The sequence below is a fragment of the Ochotona princeps genome, chromosome 3 (genome assembly GCF_030435755.1).
Source record: "Ochotona princeps isolate mOchPri1 chromosome 3, mOchPri1.hap1, whole genome shotgun sequence".
In the NCBI taxonomy this organism is placed as follows: domain Eukaryota; kingdom Metazoa; phylum Chordata; class Mammalia; order Lagomorpha; family Ochotonidae; genus Ochotona; species Ochotona princeps.
In genome coordinates, this window is record NC_080834.1 from 75,474,899 (window position 1) to 75,494,389 (window position 19,491).

The following is a 19,491-nucleotide window of genomic DNA, read 5'->3' on the forward strand; positions in this document are numbered from 1 at the left end:
AAGCAGTTCAGGATGGCCCAAAGCTTTGGGACCCTGCACCCGTGTGGGAGACCCAGAAAAGGTTCCTGTTTCATGACTTTGGATCAGCGCAGAACCAGCCGTTGCGCTCACTTGGGGAGTGAATCATCGGACGGGATCTTCCTCTGTCTCTCCTCCTCTCTGTATATCTGACTTTGTAATAAATAAATCTTTAAGAAATTTTTTTGATAAAAATTTGTAATATACAGCCTCCTTGAAATTCACTAAGAACAATGGTCTTACCCACTTTCCAGTAGCCCTTGACCCTTTGTGACCTGATCAACTATGTAATTATCAAAATAAAATTTTAAAAAATTCACCACGAAAAGAATGCTACTAAAGAATGTACGTATAAGATCCAGACATCTCAGTGGCACACTGATGGTTAAGTGCGCATATGAAAATATATGTATATTTGTCATGAACGAATCTAAAATTAAGAGATAATACTTCCTGCCCATTAGAATGATCAAAACCCAACATGAAATGCCACAAAAACTCAACTCATTGAGATGGAAATGCAAAACACTGCAGCCATTTTAGAAGACATATTCTTACCAAAGCATATTATGTGCCATGTAATCCAGCAATCATACTGATTGGTATTACCCAAATGAGTTCAAATCTTACATGCCCTGCCTAAATATGTGCACAGATGTTTATAACAGTTTTATTTATAATTACCAAAGTAAGGTGTCCTCCAGTAGATAAATGATAAACTACAGTACATCCAACAGTAGAATACCACTCAACACTAAGAACTGCCAAGTGAACCAACAAGCAAAGCATATTGCTATCTCAATCTGAGGAGCTACAGACTGTAGATGAAAGACACGGAGTAGTAAAAGGAAATAATAGCAATCTACAGATGTAGGAATCAATGGGAAGGAAGAAGGACTAGGTTGAGGATAGAGATTTTTAGGGCAGTGAACCATTTTAGATTGTAAATAGGTAGTCTTCAGATGATTCATGAAAATGCGTATTATGAAAACAACTATGCATAGATTTTGATTTTTTCATGATCGAAAATGTACCATTCTTTGAAAAATGTTTGAGAGGCATAGAGTTAGTTCCCCTCCACCAGTTTGCTCCGCAAATGCCAGTAACAGGTGATGTTGAGCTGAGGCTGCACCTAGACACTCAGTTCAGGTCTCCTGTCGAGCAGGCAACAGGACCTGAGTGACCAGAGCCACCACCACCGTGTCCCAACGCTCCTGTCAGCAAGAGGCCCAAGTCGGATGGATGTCACTGCTGATTGCTTCACTCACAAATTCCAGTGAGGGACAAAGCGACTTTACCTCCTAGGTCCTACACATATTCCCAACATATCTTTAAATTTTACTTTTCCATAGACTTTTTGAAGTACTCTTGTATTGGACACATCCATGAAAACATTTGTCAAAATCACATGTTCTATCAATAAGAACAACATTTTAAAATATGGTCTTTAATTAATGTGCCCAAACTGACTGACTCATTAGTTGCAACAAATGTACACCATTAATGCAAGCAGTTGAGAAAAGTCAGGCACAGTGGGCACGGGGGGGAGGGCAGAGGGGTAAATAGATGGGAAATCTGTAATTTCTCCGGAAACCGCTCACATAAGGAAGAGAATGTGGAACCAAACCAAGCAGAATTCAACAAGACTAAAGTTTTAATAAGCCTATACAAGAAGCATCAGGAAACATCAAGAATGGTCAGAATTACTGAGGTGCGTGCCAGTGGGCTCCACCACTTCTTCCCGGTAGAAGCTGAGGTAGGACTTTCATTAACTTAAATACCACTTATTGTCGAAAAAGCGGGTTTTTTGTTTTGTTTTGTTTTTGGCGGGAAGCAAGGGAACTTTCCTTGAATCTCCTTCTTCTCAAGTACCCTAAGGTAAAAATCACACTGAAACACTACTTAAGGTGGCATATTTTGGGGTGGCATAAGCATATTCTGTTTTCTTACAGTGCATTTAATCTTCTTCCCCACTGTCATCAATCTTCTCATCAATTTCTTATTCCTGTGGAACAAGTTAGAAAACAAGTTAGCAAACAACCGTAAAAATATTGCTACATGCAAATGAGATCAGTTTGTCAACTTTCTAAGAGACACAGAAGTCTTGGTGTATTATAAACTAAAATTGAAATGTCAATGAGGTGGTCACAGAAGGTGGTTAAGATCTCGCATTTTTTTTTTTTAGATTTTTTTTTTATTAATTATTATGCATTATGTGACAGTTTCATAGGCTCTGGGAATCCCCCCACCCCTCCCCACACCCCTCCCCCCTGGTGGATTCCTCCACCTTGGTGCAGTATTACAGTTCAAATTCAATCAAGATTCTTTCCTTGCAAACATATACCAAACATAGAGTCCAGCTACTTATTGTCCAGATGGGTTGAACAGTTTCTTGGGGAGACCATTTCTGGTCCAAAGTTAGAGCTGGTAGAATATCATCCCAGTCAATTAAGAGTCCCAATATAACATTAACAGCAATTTGTAACATTATGGAATTGACATGGTTTTGCGTAACCAGTATGTTAAAAAAAAACAAAAAACAAGTTCTTAACCACAACCGATCTCGCATTTATTTTTAACATATTGGTTACTCATTACTATGTCAATTAATTCCATAATGATGTAAATTTTTGCTGATGGTATGTTGGAGCTTTTAATTGATCGGGATGATACTCTGCTGGTTCTGTCTTCGGACCAGAGAGGGTATACCTAAGAAGCCATTGAACTTGACTGGACAATAAGATGCTGGACTCTATGTTTGGTATACGCTTGCGATGGGGGAATCTCAACGAAACTTGAACTGTGGTTATGCAACAAGGTGGAGGAATCCACCATGGTGGGAGGGCATGGGGGAGGGGTGGGGAGAACCCAAGTACCTACGAAACTGTGTCACATAATACAATGTAATTAATGAATTAAAAATAATAAATAAAAAAATAATACAATATAATGAATAAAAAATAATAAATAAATTTACAATAACCTTAAAAAAATATTGCTACAGTGAGACAAACCATTCCACACCAAATCATTGAAAATGCTAGTGGGGCCGTCACTGCAGCGATCCAGAGTCTGCTCATGCCGACAATGCCAAAACCCCATGTCATAGTACGCTAATGAGTATTCTAATGTGTCCAGAAGGAAAAAAAAATTACCCAGGTACTTGAACCCCAGAGCCCATCTGGGAGAGCTGAATGGAGTTCAGACTCCTGGCTCTAGCCTGGGCTAGCCCTGGTTATTGTAGTCATTCTGGGAGTGAACCAATGCATGGCAGACTCTCTCTCTCACTCTCACTTTTGGTCTAACTTTGTCATTCTGCCTTCCAAATTAATTTTTTTTTAAATAAATAAATCATTCAAGCAGGAAGGAAAGAAGGAAGAGAAAGAAGTTAAATGCTTACAAAATAAGAAATATGAATCTGGGGTTCCTCCTAAGTTGTCGTAAAATCTGGGCTTAGTGAGTTTAAAAACTTTTTGTAGTACACAGAAGCCCAGGGTACTCACTTGTTCTTGGGGCTCATACCTGTGTCCTACGATTGGTTCTACTCTACCATTATGTCTTCCTTTTTGTTTGCTTTTGCACAGCTCTTCCCCATTCATGCACGGCCATTGTTTCCCCCATTTTATTTATACATTTAGTTTCCCAAATTAAATGCACAACAAAAATGAAGGGAGGAAAATAAGAGAAATGAGAAAGGAAGGCAGGGGAAACAAAGAAAAAGGACATTCTTTGAGGTCATGGCTTCCTTAACTTCCTTCCAGCCTCAAATGACCCTGGAAGGTCAGCGAGCACAGGATTACAATTGATAATTTGTATGAAAACAAATGAATGGGTACCATTCCTATAGCTAAATGGATATATCATTTGTATGAGAACTGCACTGCTTCTCATACTCCACGTCACGTTGCTGCAATCACCCTTCTGTTTCTTTCTTTCCTTTTTTTAGGTTTATTTCTTTTTATTGGAAAATCAGATATACAGAGAGGAGGAGGAGAGACAGAGACGAAGATCTTCCGTCCATTGATTCACTCAATTGACTGCAACAACCAATCTGAAGCCAAGAACCAGGAGCCTCTTCCAGGTCTTCCCACGCGGGTGCAGGGTCCCAAGACTTTGGGCTGTCCTCGACTGCTTTCCCAGGCCACAGCAAGGAGTTGGATGGGAAGCAGGACACCGGTGCCTATGTGGGATACCAGCACCTGCAAGCTACTAGGATACCGCGCCAGGCCCCACCGTTTTGTTTCCACTGACTTTCCCAATCTACTCTCAAAAAAGCCATCAGTGGTGTCCCAACCTGCCAATCTCAACTGCACAGTATTGTTACATTTTATATTTATTTTTAAAGATTTTTTTTTTTGGAAAGGTAGATTTACAGAGAGAAGGAAAAACAGAAAGATCCTTCTGCTAGTTCATTCCAGGTGGCCACAAACACCAGAGCTGAGCCAACCCGAAGCCAAGAGCCAGGAGCTTCTTTCAGGTCTCCCACACTGTGCAGGGTCTCACGTCTTTGGGACATTTTTCCAGGCCACAAGCAGGGAGCAAGAAGGATAGTGGAGCAGCCGGGATATGAACTGGTAGCCGTATGGGATTCTGGCGCATGCAAGGCAACAATTTAGCCACAAGGCTATTGCACCAGGCCCTATTATTACCTTTTAAAACCAGTATTTATTGTTGCTTTATGATGCAGTTCCATAGGCTCTAGGGTTTCCAATCCCCCTACTAAATCCAACCCCTCCAAGTCAATTTCCCCTATTACTCCATTTTACAGTAAATGCTTAGGACCAGTACCATGGCACAGCTGATAAACTGGTCACCTGAACCGCTGGTATCCCACATTTGCACCAGAATTTCATTTGAGTACTGGCTCAAGTTCTGGCTGCTCACTTCCAACCCTAGCTTTTCTAAGACACTTGGGAAAGCAGTGGAAGATAGTCCAAGTGTTTGGCCTTCTGTACGCAGAAGAAGCCCCTAGCTTTCAATCAGACCAGCTTTCGCAGTTGGGAAAGTGAACCAGAGAATGCAAGCTCACTCTCTCTCTTTTGAATAAATAAATAAATAAATCCTTTTTTTTAAAACACTAGGATTAAATTAAATGTTTCATTTTTTCATCAACATTTAGTAATTGTATCTATCTTTTTCGGGTACAGTGTGTTATTTCTATACATAGATCATTTCCTTCTTTTTTTTTTTTTTTTAAGATTCATTTGCTTTTATTGGAAAGGCAGATTTACAAAGAGGAGAGACAGAGAGATCTTCTATCTGCTTGTTCACTCTCCAAATGGCCACAATGGCCAGAGCTGAACCGATCCGAGCTGAGCCAGAAGCGTCTTCCTGTTCTTCCACACAGATGCAGAGTTCCAAGGGCTTAGCCATCCTCCACTGCTTTCCCAGGCCACAAGCAGAGAGCTGGTTGGGAACTGGTACAGCTGGTACACCAACCAGCCCTGCATGGGATCATGGTGCTTGAAGGATTAGTCCGTTGTGCTGGTCCCTACATGGGTCATTTGTTATTGTTTTGGGAGCATAAAAAGTCCCTCTCGGGCTTGGCAGCGTGGCCTAGTGGCTAAGGTCCTCGCCTTGATCCCATATGGCCGCTGGTTCTAATCCCGGCAGCTCCACTTCCTCTCTATCTCTCCTCCTCTCAGTATATCTGACTTTGTAATGAAAATAAAATAAATCTTAAAAAAAAAAAAAAAAAAAAAAAAAAGTCCCTCTCTGTAGAAGGACACTGTGACCCTGGAAGGTCAGCAAGCACAGGATTACAATCGATAATATTTGTATATAGCTAAATGGATATGTCATTTGTATGAGAACAGCTGAGTGGGATATACAAGAGTTGCAAAGAAAGGCATAGAACAGTTGATGGGTTTTGTTGATAAGCTCAGTACCTCTTCCCTTATCCTATATGACTCTCTGTTGCCACTAACAATAAACTTTGGCTTTTGACCATCAGTCAGAGTCCAGGCATGTTATTATTGGCTCCATGCACCAAGTCCATCACCGCAGGACAGTGACACTTGTCTCTCGTAGCTATTTTGAAATAGTTCATATTTGTAAACTAGTTATCCTTCCATTCTATGAATTCCTCTTGTTTGCACCTTGTCAGGGAGCAGTGAGCACTTAGGGGTTGTGGCTCTACTACCCCAATGGGAGGCTTCAACTGAATCCTGTGCTCCTGGCTTCAGCCCTGCCCTGCTATACCTGTGGCCTCCTGGATGCATTTGGAAGCAGAGCAACTGAGACTCACTGACATTCTGACACTGGATGCTAGCAGCCAGGTGGTGGTTTACTCTGTTAGGTCACAATGCCATTGTATTAAAATTTTGCATTGGAGGGTAGATCGGTGGGTAAAGAAGAAATTAACATAGTATCTCAGGAATGGTCTGATTATAGGAGCAAAGAATTTGGAGATGAATGAGACATTTAAGATATATGGGATAAAAAAGCAAAGCCGCCTCAACTACTGCACTTCTCGTCCAACTTCCTGCCTTTGCATCCTCCGGGAGGCAACAGATCATGGCTCAGCTGCGTGGATCCCGCCAACCCTGTGAGAGCATATATTGAGTTCCAACGACCTGGCTTCATTTGGCTCTTAGCTCTTCTGAGCATTTGACAAGTGACTCAGCAAATGCATATCTGTTTTTCTGACTTTAAATTTAAAAATAAAGAAATAGCAACTACCAGTGCTTTGGCACATCACATAAAGCCGCAGCCTGCTGCACCAGCAGCCCATGTGGGCACCAATTTAAGTTGTGGCTACACAACTTCAGATCCAGCTCCCTGTTACTGAGCCTGGGAAATGACCGGAAGATGGCCAAAGTCCTGGAGCCCCTGCACCTACTTCAAAGACCCAGATGTCCTGGCTTTGGATCGTACTCTAGCAGTTGCAGGCATCTGGGGAGTGAATCAGTGGGTGGAAACCCTCTCACTCTATCTTTCTCCCTTTACGTTATGCTGCCTTTCCAGCAAATAAATACATCTCCCCCATATACACCCTCTCATATCACTTCCCAATTCCAACAGTAAAAAAAATTTCACGCTCATGGGTGAACGTTGCGACTTTTACAGAGCATGTGAAATTTTCTGCATACTTGGTGTATCCTTCCCTTAGATATGTAATGCTTGTCATAGTATCAAGGAAATCTGAATGCCAACAGTGGCTGCCAGGCTTGTGTTGTGGAACTGCAAATGAAGCTGCCTCTTGAACATGGGCACTCCATCACAGTGCCAATTCCAGTTTTGACTGCCCTTCTTCCCACCTAGCTCCTTGTCAATGAAGCTAGGAGAGCAGTGGAAGATGATCCAAGTGCTGGGCCCTTGTCACTCGTGTTGGACACCTAGATGAAGTTCAAGGCTCCAGACTTCAGCCTGGTTCAGCCTGAGCAGATTGAAGATTTTTTTGATCTCTCTGTATCTCCCACTCTGCCTTTTGAACAAACAAAATAAATCGAGATAACAAAATATGGCTGAAAAATAATGACATTTATAAAACCCTTCAGGAACTGCTCCTTCTCTCACCAAAAACGTTTTCAATCTAAGCTTTAATTATAGTGATCTCAGTAGTTTCTGAGTGGATCCTATATTGTTATTTCTTCATATTTGAATATGCTATTTTCATGAAAAAGACTTCGATTATTCTTTTCCAACTGATAAGCTCTTCCGCAGCACATGTAATCTCTTCTGGGGCCAACACATTGACTCAGCAGCAAAACCCTCCCCTTGCAAGCACTGGGATCCCAAATGGACACCAGCTCACATCCCAGCTGCTCCATTTCCCACCCACCTTCCTGTTTGTGGCTTGGGAAAATACAGGACAGCCCAAGGCCTTGGGACCCTGCACCCATGTGGAAGACGCAAAAGAGGCTCCTGTCTCCTGGCTTCAGATCAGTTCAGCACCATGCATTACAACTTGAGAAGATGAAATATCTTTCATTATCTCTGTAAATCTGCCATTACAATAAAAATAAATAAATACATGTAATCTCATTTGAAGTTTCTCCTTTTTTTTTTAAAAGATTTATTCATTTTTATTGGAAAGCCAGATATATAGAGAAGAGACAGAGAGGAAGATCCTCCGTCCGATGATTTACTCCCCAAGTGACTGCAACTGCTGGTGCTGCATCAATCCGAAGCCAGGAGCCAGGAAATTCTTCTGGATCTCCCACACGGGTGCAGGGTACCAAAGCATTGGGCCGTCCTCCACTGCTTTCCCAGGCCACAAGCAGGAAGCTGGATGGGAAGTGGGACTGCTGGGATTAGAACTGGCACCCAAATGAGACCCAGGCACATGCAAGTGAGGACTTCAGCAATTAGGCTACCGAGCCAGTCCCTGAAGTTTCTCTAACCACTGCAATATGCAGGCCTCCCATATTATTATAGTTTCCCTTATTTACTTTCATTTTAATATGGGGTATAAATATTTGTCTGATTAACTTTTCAAAAGACTTCTTTTTATCGTCAGAGATAGAGAGAGAAGGAGAGACAGTGAGAAAGATCCGTCCTCTGGTTAACTCCCCAATTGGCCTCAAAGGCCAGAGCTGCACCGATCCAAAGCCAAAAACCAGGAGCTTCTTCCAGGTCTCTCACACAGGTGCAAGTTCCCAAGGCTTTGGACCATTCTCTACCACTTTTCCAGGCCACAAACAGGGAGCTGAAAGGGAAGGGGAGCAGCCAGGACATGAACTGAACCGGTGCCCATAGAACATGCAAGCACCACACTGGGCTTATCCCGTTAATTTTTGTATCTGCAGGTACATATCTAGTGTGTAATAATAAAAAGCTCGATGTTTGAGTTTTTCTTTGAGACCAAGTTACTAGAATTTAGACAGATATGGGGGTATGACTGTCAGTTCCTCTGCACAGGTTGCCAAACACCAGCTGCATTCATTTGAGCTCTCATCCACTAGTAAAGTCTGTGCCCTGTTCCTAACCTTAACTATAGGCCGAGTAAGAGAACAAAACCAGTTCAATAGTCTAATGGCTAAATCCTTGCCTTGCACATGCTGGGATCCCATATGGCTGCTGGTACATGTCCCAGCTGTTCCACTTCCCATTAAGTCGCTGCTTGTGGCCTGGGAAAGCAGGGGAAGACATTCCAAAGCCTGGGATCTTGCACCCATGTGGGAGACCTGGAAGAACCTCCTGGCTTCAAATCAGCTTAACTCTGGTCTTTGTGGTCACTTGGGGAGGGAACCCATGGATGGAAGATCTCTCTGTATCTCCTTCTCACTGTGTATCTGTCTTTCCAATAAAAATATAAAAATCTTGGGGCCAGTATAGTACCCCAGCAGCTAAAGTCCTCGCCTTGCACACGCTGGGATGCCATATGGGTGCCGGTATTAATACCAGTGGCCCCACTCCCCATCCAGCTCCCTGCTTGTGACCTGGGAAAGCAGCAGAGGACGGCCCAAAGCCTTGGGACTTTGCACCCAGGTAGGAGACCCTGAAGAAGCTCCTGGCTTCAGATTGGCTCAGTTCTGACGGTTGTGGCCACTTGAAAAGTGAATCATCGGACGGAAGATCTTCCTCTCTGCATTTCCTCCTCTCTGTATATCTTACTTTGCAATAAAAATAAATCTTAAAAAAAAAAAAGATGCTTCACTTACAACTCAGCTCTGTGTTAATACCTGATAAAATAGCAGGAAACTGGCCAAGTACTTGGGCCTCTGCCACCCTCATAGGACACCACCATGGGAATCCTAGCTCACAGCTTTGAACTGACTCAACCCTGGCCACTGCAATTATTTGCTGAGTGAACTTATGGATGGAAGATCTCTCTCTCTCTCTCTCACGCTACCTTTCAAATAAAACCATTTTTTAAAATACTTCAGCATTACCTCTTAGTACAGTCAGGGCATATCATGTTGTCTTCTATTCCTGGAGTTGGGAAATTGCAGGCTGGTAACAGTAAGAGGCTTATCATTCTCTTGCGAGTGTCAGGCACCCAGACCTGACCTGCACAGAACTGCAGGCGAACCCAGCCAGGTACATCCGCAGGGAGAAGTCGGCCATGCACCACACACCACCTGAAACCTGAGGAGGGAAAGAGAAGCAAATATCAACAGCAGAGATCAAAATTGCTTCTCAAAGGGCAGCTCAGTGGTTAAGTCATAGGTTGGAAGACCTAGATCCTATATTGCTGTGCCTGGTTCAAGTCCCAGCTACTCTGCTTCAAATCCACATTCCTTCTTCCACACACAATGGGAGGCAGCAGGTGATATAGCCCAGGCACTGAAGTCCCTGCCACTCATTTGGAAGATCCAGGCTTCTGATTTTGGCCTGGTCCAACCCTGGTTATTGTGGGCGTTTGAGGAATGAACCAGCAAACGGTAAATCTTTCAAATGAAAATCACAGCTTGTGATGCATCTTGTAGGGAATAGCAGTCCTCTGTCCCCAGCTGCTCTGCCTGAGATCAGCATCTGGAAAAGTAGTGGATCATCAAGTAAATGGGCACCTGCCACCCATGTGGGGGACTCAGATCAAGTTCTAGATTCCTTATTCTGGTCTGGCCCAGTCCTGGCTTTTGTGGTGTGTCAATTAACAAATGGAAATCTCTTTTTCTTTATCGTTCCTGTAAGTAAAATAAACAAGAAAGGAAGAAACAAACTTGCCCAAGGTCAAGTATGCACTCACTGTTAAAGACAGGATGTAACTCCAGGATTGTGAAACTAGATGCTAAATCACATGCTATTCAGTTATAAACAGGACATTCTATTTGCTGGCTGCATTTTGGGGAATCAGTACAACAAATATTGCTTTTCATCCAAAGTATCTATGAAGAAGTATCTTCTACAAAATTTCAGCACAAATTCACAAGTAGAATGAGGGAGCAATTGTACATGGCACAACTGTCATTCAAATCAGTGTTGGAATTACACTTCACAATCGTTTTGTTCAGCTTTCATGCAGCTGCAAAAGAAACCTGAGATGTGCACTACTTGCAAGGGAAAAAAATTGCAACTGGTTTTCCTACTACTTTGTTCTGGTTGTAAGTAAAGTCCTGCCTTAGGAGGGCTCAAGAGTTATTTTTCAAATAAAGAAATAAAATCCTCAAAAAGTGAAAAATCATTTTCAAAAACACCGTACATCAATACAACCTCTTTGCAATGCACTCTTGAATTTGCTCACATTCTGTTCACGCATGGATCAAAAGAAATGCCTCAGAAATGAAAATTCAAGGAAGCGTGCAAAGTTCACAAATTGTATACCACAGAAGATAATGACATCTACCTTTTCTGGAATACTAGCATTGTACCAACTGATTGAAATAAATTAATACATGTATTTGTAAGAACATTTTTAATATATATCTCCCAGTTGCTTTTCTGATAGCAATAGCTTGCAGTGTTAAATATAACTTTCCCCCAAATCCGGAGCTGTGAGCAGTGCTATGGCACACTAAGGTAAGCTCTACATCTCCTATTGGAGTGTCATTTTGAGTCCCGGCTACTTCACTTCCAACCCAGCTTCCTGCTAATTCATCTGAGAAAACAGAAGTTGATAATCCAAGTGCCTAGGCATCCCATAACCTATGTGTGAGACAAAGATGGAGTTTCTAGATCCTGTCTTTGCACTGGCTCACCCCAGCTTTTGTGGCCCTTTGGGACTGAATCAGCAGATGGAAAATATTTCTCCCTCTGTCATTGTCATTCAAATAAATAAAATAAATGTTAAAACTGCTTTTCAAATAAATGAAATTAGATGTTAAATATATATATAAATAAACCTTACCTATGCCAAGGCAAAGGAACAAGAATTCTGAATTACAGACCATTTACTTAACAACTACAATGTATTGCCTTAACTGGTGAAAACAGTCCAGAGTTTTTATTTAAAGGAAGAGGCAGGCACCTGGCCTGGTGGTTAGGTATTAGAATGCCCCATGCCATAACAGAGTACCTGGGTCCAGTCTTGGTCCCACAACTGATTCCAGCTCCCACCCAGTCTGTATCCCAACATGAGTCAAGTACTTGGGTCCCTGCCACCCACGTAGGAGACCTGAAATCAGTGCCTGGTTCCTGACTTCAGCATGGGTCAGCCCTGAAAATCACACATTTAAGGAATAAACCAACAGATGACAGAATCTGGTCTCTCTCACCCTCTCAATAAATCTACCTTTTTTTTTTTTTTTCATTTAAAAAACAAACCAATTAGAGAAATGAGTATTTTCTTTCTTTTTTTTTTTTAAGATTTATTTATTCTTACTACAAGGTCAGATATACAGAGAGGAGGAAAGAAAGACAGGAAGATCTTCCATCCAATGATTCACTCCCCAAGTGAGCGCAGCGGCCGGTGCTGCGCCGATCCGAAGCCGGGAACCAGGAACCTTCTCTAGGTCTCCCACACAACTGCAGGGTCCCAAGGCTTTGGGCCGTCCTCCAGTGCTTTCCCAGGCCACAAGCAGGGAGCTGCATGGGAAGTGGGGCTGCTGGGATTAGAACCGGCGCCCATATGGGATCCCGGGGCTTTCAAGGCGAGGACTTTAGCTGCTAGGCCACGCCGCCGGGCCCAGGCAGGACTGCTTCATTGTGTGATGATGGTGCCTGCGAGGCCCTGAAAAATCTTTAATGAACAAGTTTCCTTGCAGCAAAATAATGACTTTGAGAAGAACAGAATCCCACTTCCCCTGTTGCACCATCATACTTGATTAGAAGAGACAGAAGAAGAGATCCCATATGGGATCCCGGTGCGTTCAAGGTGAAGACTTTAGCCAGTAGGCCATGCCCGCCGGGCCCGATAAATGAGTATTTTCTTTAAAGGAAAAAAAAAAGATTTATTTTATTTCATTACAAAGTCATATACAGAGAGGAGGAGAGACAGAAGAAGATCCTCCATCCGATGATTAACTCCCCAAGTGAGCACAACAGGCGGTGCTGTACCGATCCGGAGCCAAGAGCCAGGAACTTCTTCCAGGTCTCCCACGTGGGTGCATGGTCCCAAGACTTCGGGGCGTCCTGGACTGCTTTCCCAGGCCACAAGCAGGAAGCTGGATGGGAAGCAGGTCAGCCGGGATTAGAACCGGCGCCCGTATGGGATCCCGGGGCGTTCAAGGTGAGGACTTAAGCCGTTAGGCCACACCGCCTGGCCCGAGAAATGAGTATTTTCAAGAAAACAAGGAAAGGGAGAAAGAAAAGGGATGGGAAATGGTACAAATACCATGAGTTTAAAATCGGAAGGAGCAATCATGGTGGGCTTCCTTATCTATAGATGAGCAGTGTACACAGCCTAGAGTATAAAAGGAAGAGAGGCTACATGTTCAGCATAAGATCTATAGCAGTTGGATACAGCCCTGAGCCACAGTGGATGCCTACCCAAGAAACAGAAACACAAAAGGGGAGGCCCTTACAGGATGACACTATTTCATTAGGGATGTTGCCAGAGAACGGCGAGGGGTGCTAGCTTTCCACAGACACAAATAGAAACCTCTCTTCCACCTTTCCCCTCCCTGACCACTTTATCCCTATATACAAGCTAAGAGTGCCCATGTTTTCCTCATCTTTTAAATAAACTTTATCAGGATAAAAAGGGAGGGAGTAAGAGAAGAGAGAAAGAAATAGAAAAGAGACAGAAAATGATGCCCCAGCTCTGATGCAATATTGCAAACGTACTTGGAAAAGCAGTGATATTCCAAGGACTGGGGCCTCGCTGCCCATGCGGAGGTGTGAAGGCTCTAGGCTCCTGGCTTTGACATGGGTGCACCCCAGCTATTATCGACATTTGGAGAGCAATTTAATGGATTGAATACTTCCATCTCTCTCTCTCTCTTCTCTGTGTAACTCTGCCTTTCAAATAAATACATCTGGAAGAAAAGAATACTCCACCATTCAAGTTGGCTTTGACTTCAAGAAAACTTTGGAGTTAGTTCTAAAAGCTCTTGCACAACAGGCCAAGCTTTCTGCAGTGTAACCAACCTATATGGGAACTGCTTGGAGTCCCGCTGCTCCACTTTCAATCCAGACCCTGCTGATCTGCCAGGGAAAGCAGTGGAAGATCACCCAAGCCCACGAAACATGTTGCCCATGGGAGAGATGCAAAAGAAGCTGGATCTTGTCTTTGATCTGGCCCAGTTCCACTCACAAGAACTATTTGGAGAATGAATAAGCAAATGAAAAATCTCCATCTTTCCTTCTCTCTCTGTGACTCCCCCTTTCAAATAAAAACATACACACACAAAGGGAAAAAAAAAAAAACACTTCTGGGGTTGGGGAGACCAATTCAAGTAATGGGCTCAGCATGGTAGCTTAGTGGCTAAATCCTCGCCTTGGGATCCTGTATGGGCACCAGTTTTAATCTTGGCTGCTCCAATTCCCTTCTAACTCCACGCTTGTATCCTGAGAAAACAGTAGAGGATGGTCCAAAATCTTGGGACCCTGCACCCGTGTGGGAGACTTGGAAGAAGCTCCTGGCTTTGGATTGGCTCAGCTCTAGCCATTGTGACCGCTTGGGCAGTGAACCAGGGGATGGAAGATCTTTCTGTCTCTCCTCCTCTCAGTAAATCTGACTTTCCAATAATAATAATAATAAAAAAAGATAAGCAAGAGTTGGAAACACAGGCCAGTGGCATAGTATAAATGGCTAAGCCTCTGCCTGTGAACTAGGATCCCATAGAGGTGCTAATTTGATTCCTGGATGCTCCCCTCCCAATGCAGCTCCTTGCTAAGTGCCTCAGAAAGCAGCTAGCAATGGCCCAAGTCCTGGCCCCTGCACCCACATAGAACTGGAAGCTCCTAGTTCCTGCCTCTGAATGGTCCAGGTCCAGCTGTTGAGCTAAGAAATTGAATCAGTGGATAGAAGACCTCTCTATTTTTCTCTGTGACTCTGCCCTTTCAAATAAAAATAAATAAATCTTAAGAAAAAAAAAAGACAAAAAAGTTAGATTTCTCAGCAATCAAAGGTCCAGAACCTTTTCATCGTTTGCTTTCCTTGTGCCAAGTATCTCATTTAAGTTAATCATTTTTGTCATTCTTTGAGACAAGTAGTTGTAACCTTTTTAATAGACCAGGATACCAGGGCTTATAAGTAACATATCAATGCCACATGCATTGGAAACAGTAAAATAATGATTTGAACCAATGCTTTTCTTCTCACTCATCATCTCACAACTATATTAAGGAGAAAACAGACCTCAGTCTATAATCAGCCACATTATTATATCTTCTTCCCATTTTTAAAATCCTATTTAGCGATGAGAAAAAGATCACCATTCAATCAACTGGCTTAAAACCCCATCCAAACATAACTCAGAGACACATTCTACTTGGATTCAATTTCTAATCTACATATAATTTGATTAATCCTATCCCTTTCTACCATCTCTCAGTGTTGAATTAACAACAAAAGTTAACTTCTGCAAAAGTACACACACTTTAAGGTTGATCTTACCAGAGGCTTCCTGTAAAAAGGCTACAGCTGAAGTAGGAATGTCACAGAAATTCAGAGCGTTGGGCTGACTGGCTCTAGCAGCAATTCTGGCCCAAGATGCCAACATGGCCTCCCGAGCTGAGGTCAGCACTTCAACTACGTTACTCTCCTCCTCCCCCTGGTTCAAAGCAAAGCTTTCCTCAAGCTTCGTTCCAACGGTCTTTGCTCTATGTTTCTTCGAACATGCCTTCAATTTGGCTTCTCGTGGTGTCCCAGGAACATCCTACAAATTAAATTCACGATCAATTATTCAGCACACCTGATTTTATCAACAGGCATTTTGTACTGCTTTTACCATTGCTTACACTGACATGCCCACATATATCACTGTGGCTTAGGGATACGGGTTCTTCTAGAACACAGGTTCTCAACTGGGAGATACCTGATGTTCAAAATGTGGGGGAAGGTCCCAGCACAATAGCCTAGTAGCTAAGTCCTTGCCCTGCATCCACTGGGATCCCATACGGGAGTTGGTTTGTATCCTGGCTGCTCTATTTCCCATCCAGCTCCCTGCTTGTGGCCTGGGAAAGCAGTCGAAGACAGCCCAAAGCCTTGGGACCCTGCACCATGTGGGAAGCACGGAAAAAGCTCCTGGCTTCAGACTGGATCCACGCTGGCCATTGCGGCCATTTGGAGAGTGAACCAGAGGATGGAAGAGCTTTCTCTGTCTTTCCTCTCTGAAAATCTGCCTTTCCAGTCAAAAAACAGAAAACCTATCTTTAAAAAAAAATTGTGGAGGCTGTGAGGAAGTGGAGAGGGGTGTTACAGCCATCTAGTAAGTATAGGCTAAGAATAGGAAACACTTTCTGATGCACAGAACTAATTCAAAAACAAACAAACAAAAATCAGTTGTCCCTGCTCAGAAATCCTGGTTATTAAGAAATTCTACCTTACCAGTCTTAGATGAAAGTGGTGGCAGATCAGACCATTACAGTGCAAACCCACCTCTATCCTGCTACCACAATGCATCACTCACGTGTTTTTGATTGGGATACGCATGTCTCTGGAGCCTCAAATACACTTCTATCTTCTGTGGAAATTAAAGAGCAAAACAAAAGTTAGAAGCTGACAAATTCCCATACTGAACCCAAGCAGAAGGGATTTCCACCAGCGTACTCACCTGGCCATCTGTACTCAAATGAAGTGCCTGGCACCATTTCCTCAAAGTGTTTCGAGACACATCAGTAATTGGGGGCAAAGTGGCTGGCAGCGGAAGAACCTGTGTTTTGTACTGAAGTTTTGAGCATGCATCGGTTTGTTCATTTGTTTGTGAAAGATGAACTAAAAAAGAATGGAACAAATTCAGTAATGATGTTATGTTTATCAGATTGGTCAGTTTGACAAAGATTTTTTTGTTATATTGCCCACATTCCCATAGCCATTTTTTTCTTACACATGTGATAACCCATTTAGGAATGAAAGGACTTGCCCAAGACCACAGTCATCAGAAATGGCAGGTCTAGGATTTAAACGTGCACTTGTATGCTAGATTCCATGTTTTTTATATTATACACATTAGTCTGTTGTTTTCTTTGGCCCAAAAGAACCACCTGGAAAGAACGTTATATTTAATTTTACCCCCAAATATCTACACTTTGGACCAGTCAGTTCTTGCTACACTCTGCCCCAAAAAGCAGCTCACTTGTGATTCTGCTTTCTTTTCTACAGCACCCCAAGTCACCTCACTTGGGTTGGCTCTAGTTATTATTTACGTAGTCTTGGAGCTCTCATTATTAATCACCAAAAACAAAATCATTCCAGAAAAATGCATTTCATATGCTTATATGAAATACTGTGAACAAATGTAAAAGTTCATGATTTTAAGAGCTACTAGATAATTTTTTAATTCATTTTTTTAAGGATTTATTTATTTTTGTTAGAAAAGCAGATTTACAGAGAAGAGAAACAGAAAGATCTTTCGTCTGTTCCCAAGTGGCCACAATGGCCAGACCTGAGCTGATCTGAAGCCAGAAGCCAGGAGCTTCTTCAGGGTCTCCCACATGAGTGCAGGCTTTCAGCTGTCCTCGACTGCTTTTTCCCAGTTAATCCCATATTGTAAGGAGAAATTGATCTTTATGGATTGTGATTCTAAATTCATGTTTCTGACACATTAACAGTATGCTCTACTCACAGGATTCTACATTCCTGTTTTGTGCTTAAATGCAGGACATGGGGCTCAGCAAAGAAGAAGAAATCTCTTAGCACAGTGCTCAGGTCTGAAAGAATGTGGTTGCTATGTAATTAGAAGACAGACAAGAACTGTATTCCTGATATTCCCAGAGCTGAGGGAGTTGCTACCTGAGCAATCCCTGCTCTCATACCTTGGTTGTTTTGCACGGTGTTCGTAAAATTCAAATCTGCAGGTTCGATATCTGCAGTTGAAGAAACATTGGATTCCTCCGGATGTTCTTCTTTAGTGTCAGAATCAACTGGAACCAATGTTAAAATCACATCTTGCTCACCTTCCTCATTAAGGTAATCCTGCAAAGAATCACCAATTTCCATTTCATGCCATGCAGCTACACTCACTGTCAAGGCACTGATATTTAGTGAGACACTGTAATGACTGTGAGACTACTTTTCAAAGGTCGGGGAAAAAATGCAGTTTAAAAAAGATTGGTTAAAAAAAAACAGTAATAAAAATGTGTATTATAAGAAAACTGGCTGTACTACTTTTTCTTTTTTCTTTTCTTTTTTTTTTTTTTTAGCAAGCAAATAATTTTGTCTTTGTGGTTTTTTTTTCCCCAGGAACCTTTTGAACTATGTCCACTGGCGGAAAAAAGTTACTGTAATTCCTTGTGAGGCTGATTATTGATTAGCACACCCTCTGCTAGATAGGGAAAACAATGATGGGGCAATAAGCCCATTTACAAAAGGGTGATAAGGAAAGAGAAAATAGAGGGGTAGGGCTTGAGGGAATTACTTTCCTCCCTTCTTCTCTCAATCAAGTAAATACTGAATACTTCCACTTTATCTCATAAATCTGTAAGGAATGTGTTTCTGCCTTTTCTCCCAAGATTCCAGCTATTGTCAAATCTCACAGGGACAAGCAGTAATCGGTTATCCCCAAACTCATGCTTGGTGATCAGGTTGCTCTCCTGCCACTGAAAATTCCTCAATGGCTCCTCACTGCTTTCCAGGTTAAAGACAAAACGCAAAAATAGCCCGGAATTCGCTTGCATAACCTGCAAATTCCCGCGGTCTGAGCCCCGCCTGCCTTTCCAGCTCTGAAGCCTTGAGGGGAGAACCTGTTTGATTCTTTGTTGCGTTTTGCTGTAACTAATGCAGCTCAGAGCAAACACTCTCTGTTATCTAATGAACCGTACAGGCAGGTAAGAAGCAACCAGGACTGATTGTTTCTCTGCAATATACAAGACTCTGCTCCTGTCTTTTCTGTGTTTCTCGGATTTAATCCTCATGATATTTGCGATTTGTTTGCCTGTGTTACAACTGAGAAAATCAAGTCTCAAAAATTAAGTGAACAATGCCATAGAGTAACATGTGCTAGTAAGACAGAGTTTAGCTTTTCTTCTAAACAGTCTTCAGCCCAGACCGAGGTTAACACTTCCAAATCAGACACCACACCCCTCCTCCTACCCTTATTTAAATCTACACAATGGCTCCGCCAGGCTATCCACTCTCTCAGCCAGCCCGTAGTGACTTTTGCATTTGTATAGGACTTCTTCAAGGCACTCCCCCCCCCCCCCCACACACACACACAGTCGCTGTGATCTGCTTCAAAAAGAAGCAGTGACAAGATTTCTAGAATGTTGCTTCACTTTGAAGAAAAGTAGCTACATAATTCTTCCACAGTCACACACCTAACGTTGGCCAACTCAGCTGCCCCCGACAGCAGCTTGGCGAGGTGGGCTTTGTAAATACATTCTCACATCTTCAACTTCTCATTCTGCCCAGATTGCCCATGCCTAGGTTGGGAACCTATCTAGCACTAAGGGCACTGGAGTTGCTTTCTTTGTTATTCCCGAAGAAAAGAACGGAATTTGGTCACTTTATTTTTGCCTTCACCTAAATTATCCATTTTCACTTTCTTC

General features: G+C 42.6%; 1 protein-coding gene across 1 annotated transcript; it reads right to left on the reverse strand.

Annotated features, from left to right (window-relative positions):
* Window positions 1-1,855: 1,855 nt before the first annotated feature.
* DPPA2 (developmental pluripotency associated 2) lies at window positions 1,856-17,944 on the reverse strand. Its single transcript, XM_004593243.2, has 6 exons — window positions 17,761-17,944; window positions 16,560-16,720; window positions 16,416-16,469; window positions 15,401-15,662; window positions 9,855-10,050; window positions 1,856-2,023 (listed from the first exon to the last, which is right to left on the reverse strand). Exons 1-6 carry the CDS (start codon window positions 17,942-17,944, stop codon window positions 1,921-1,923), a joined length of 960 nt encoding a protein of 319 aa, XP_004593300.2. The 3' UTR covers window positions 1,856-1,920.
* Between the last annotated feature and the right edge of the window lie 1,547 nt (window positions 17,945-19,491).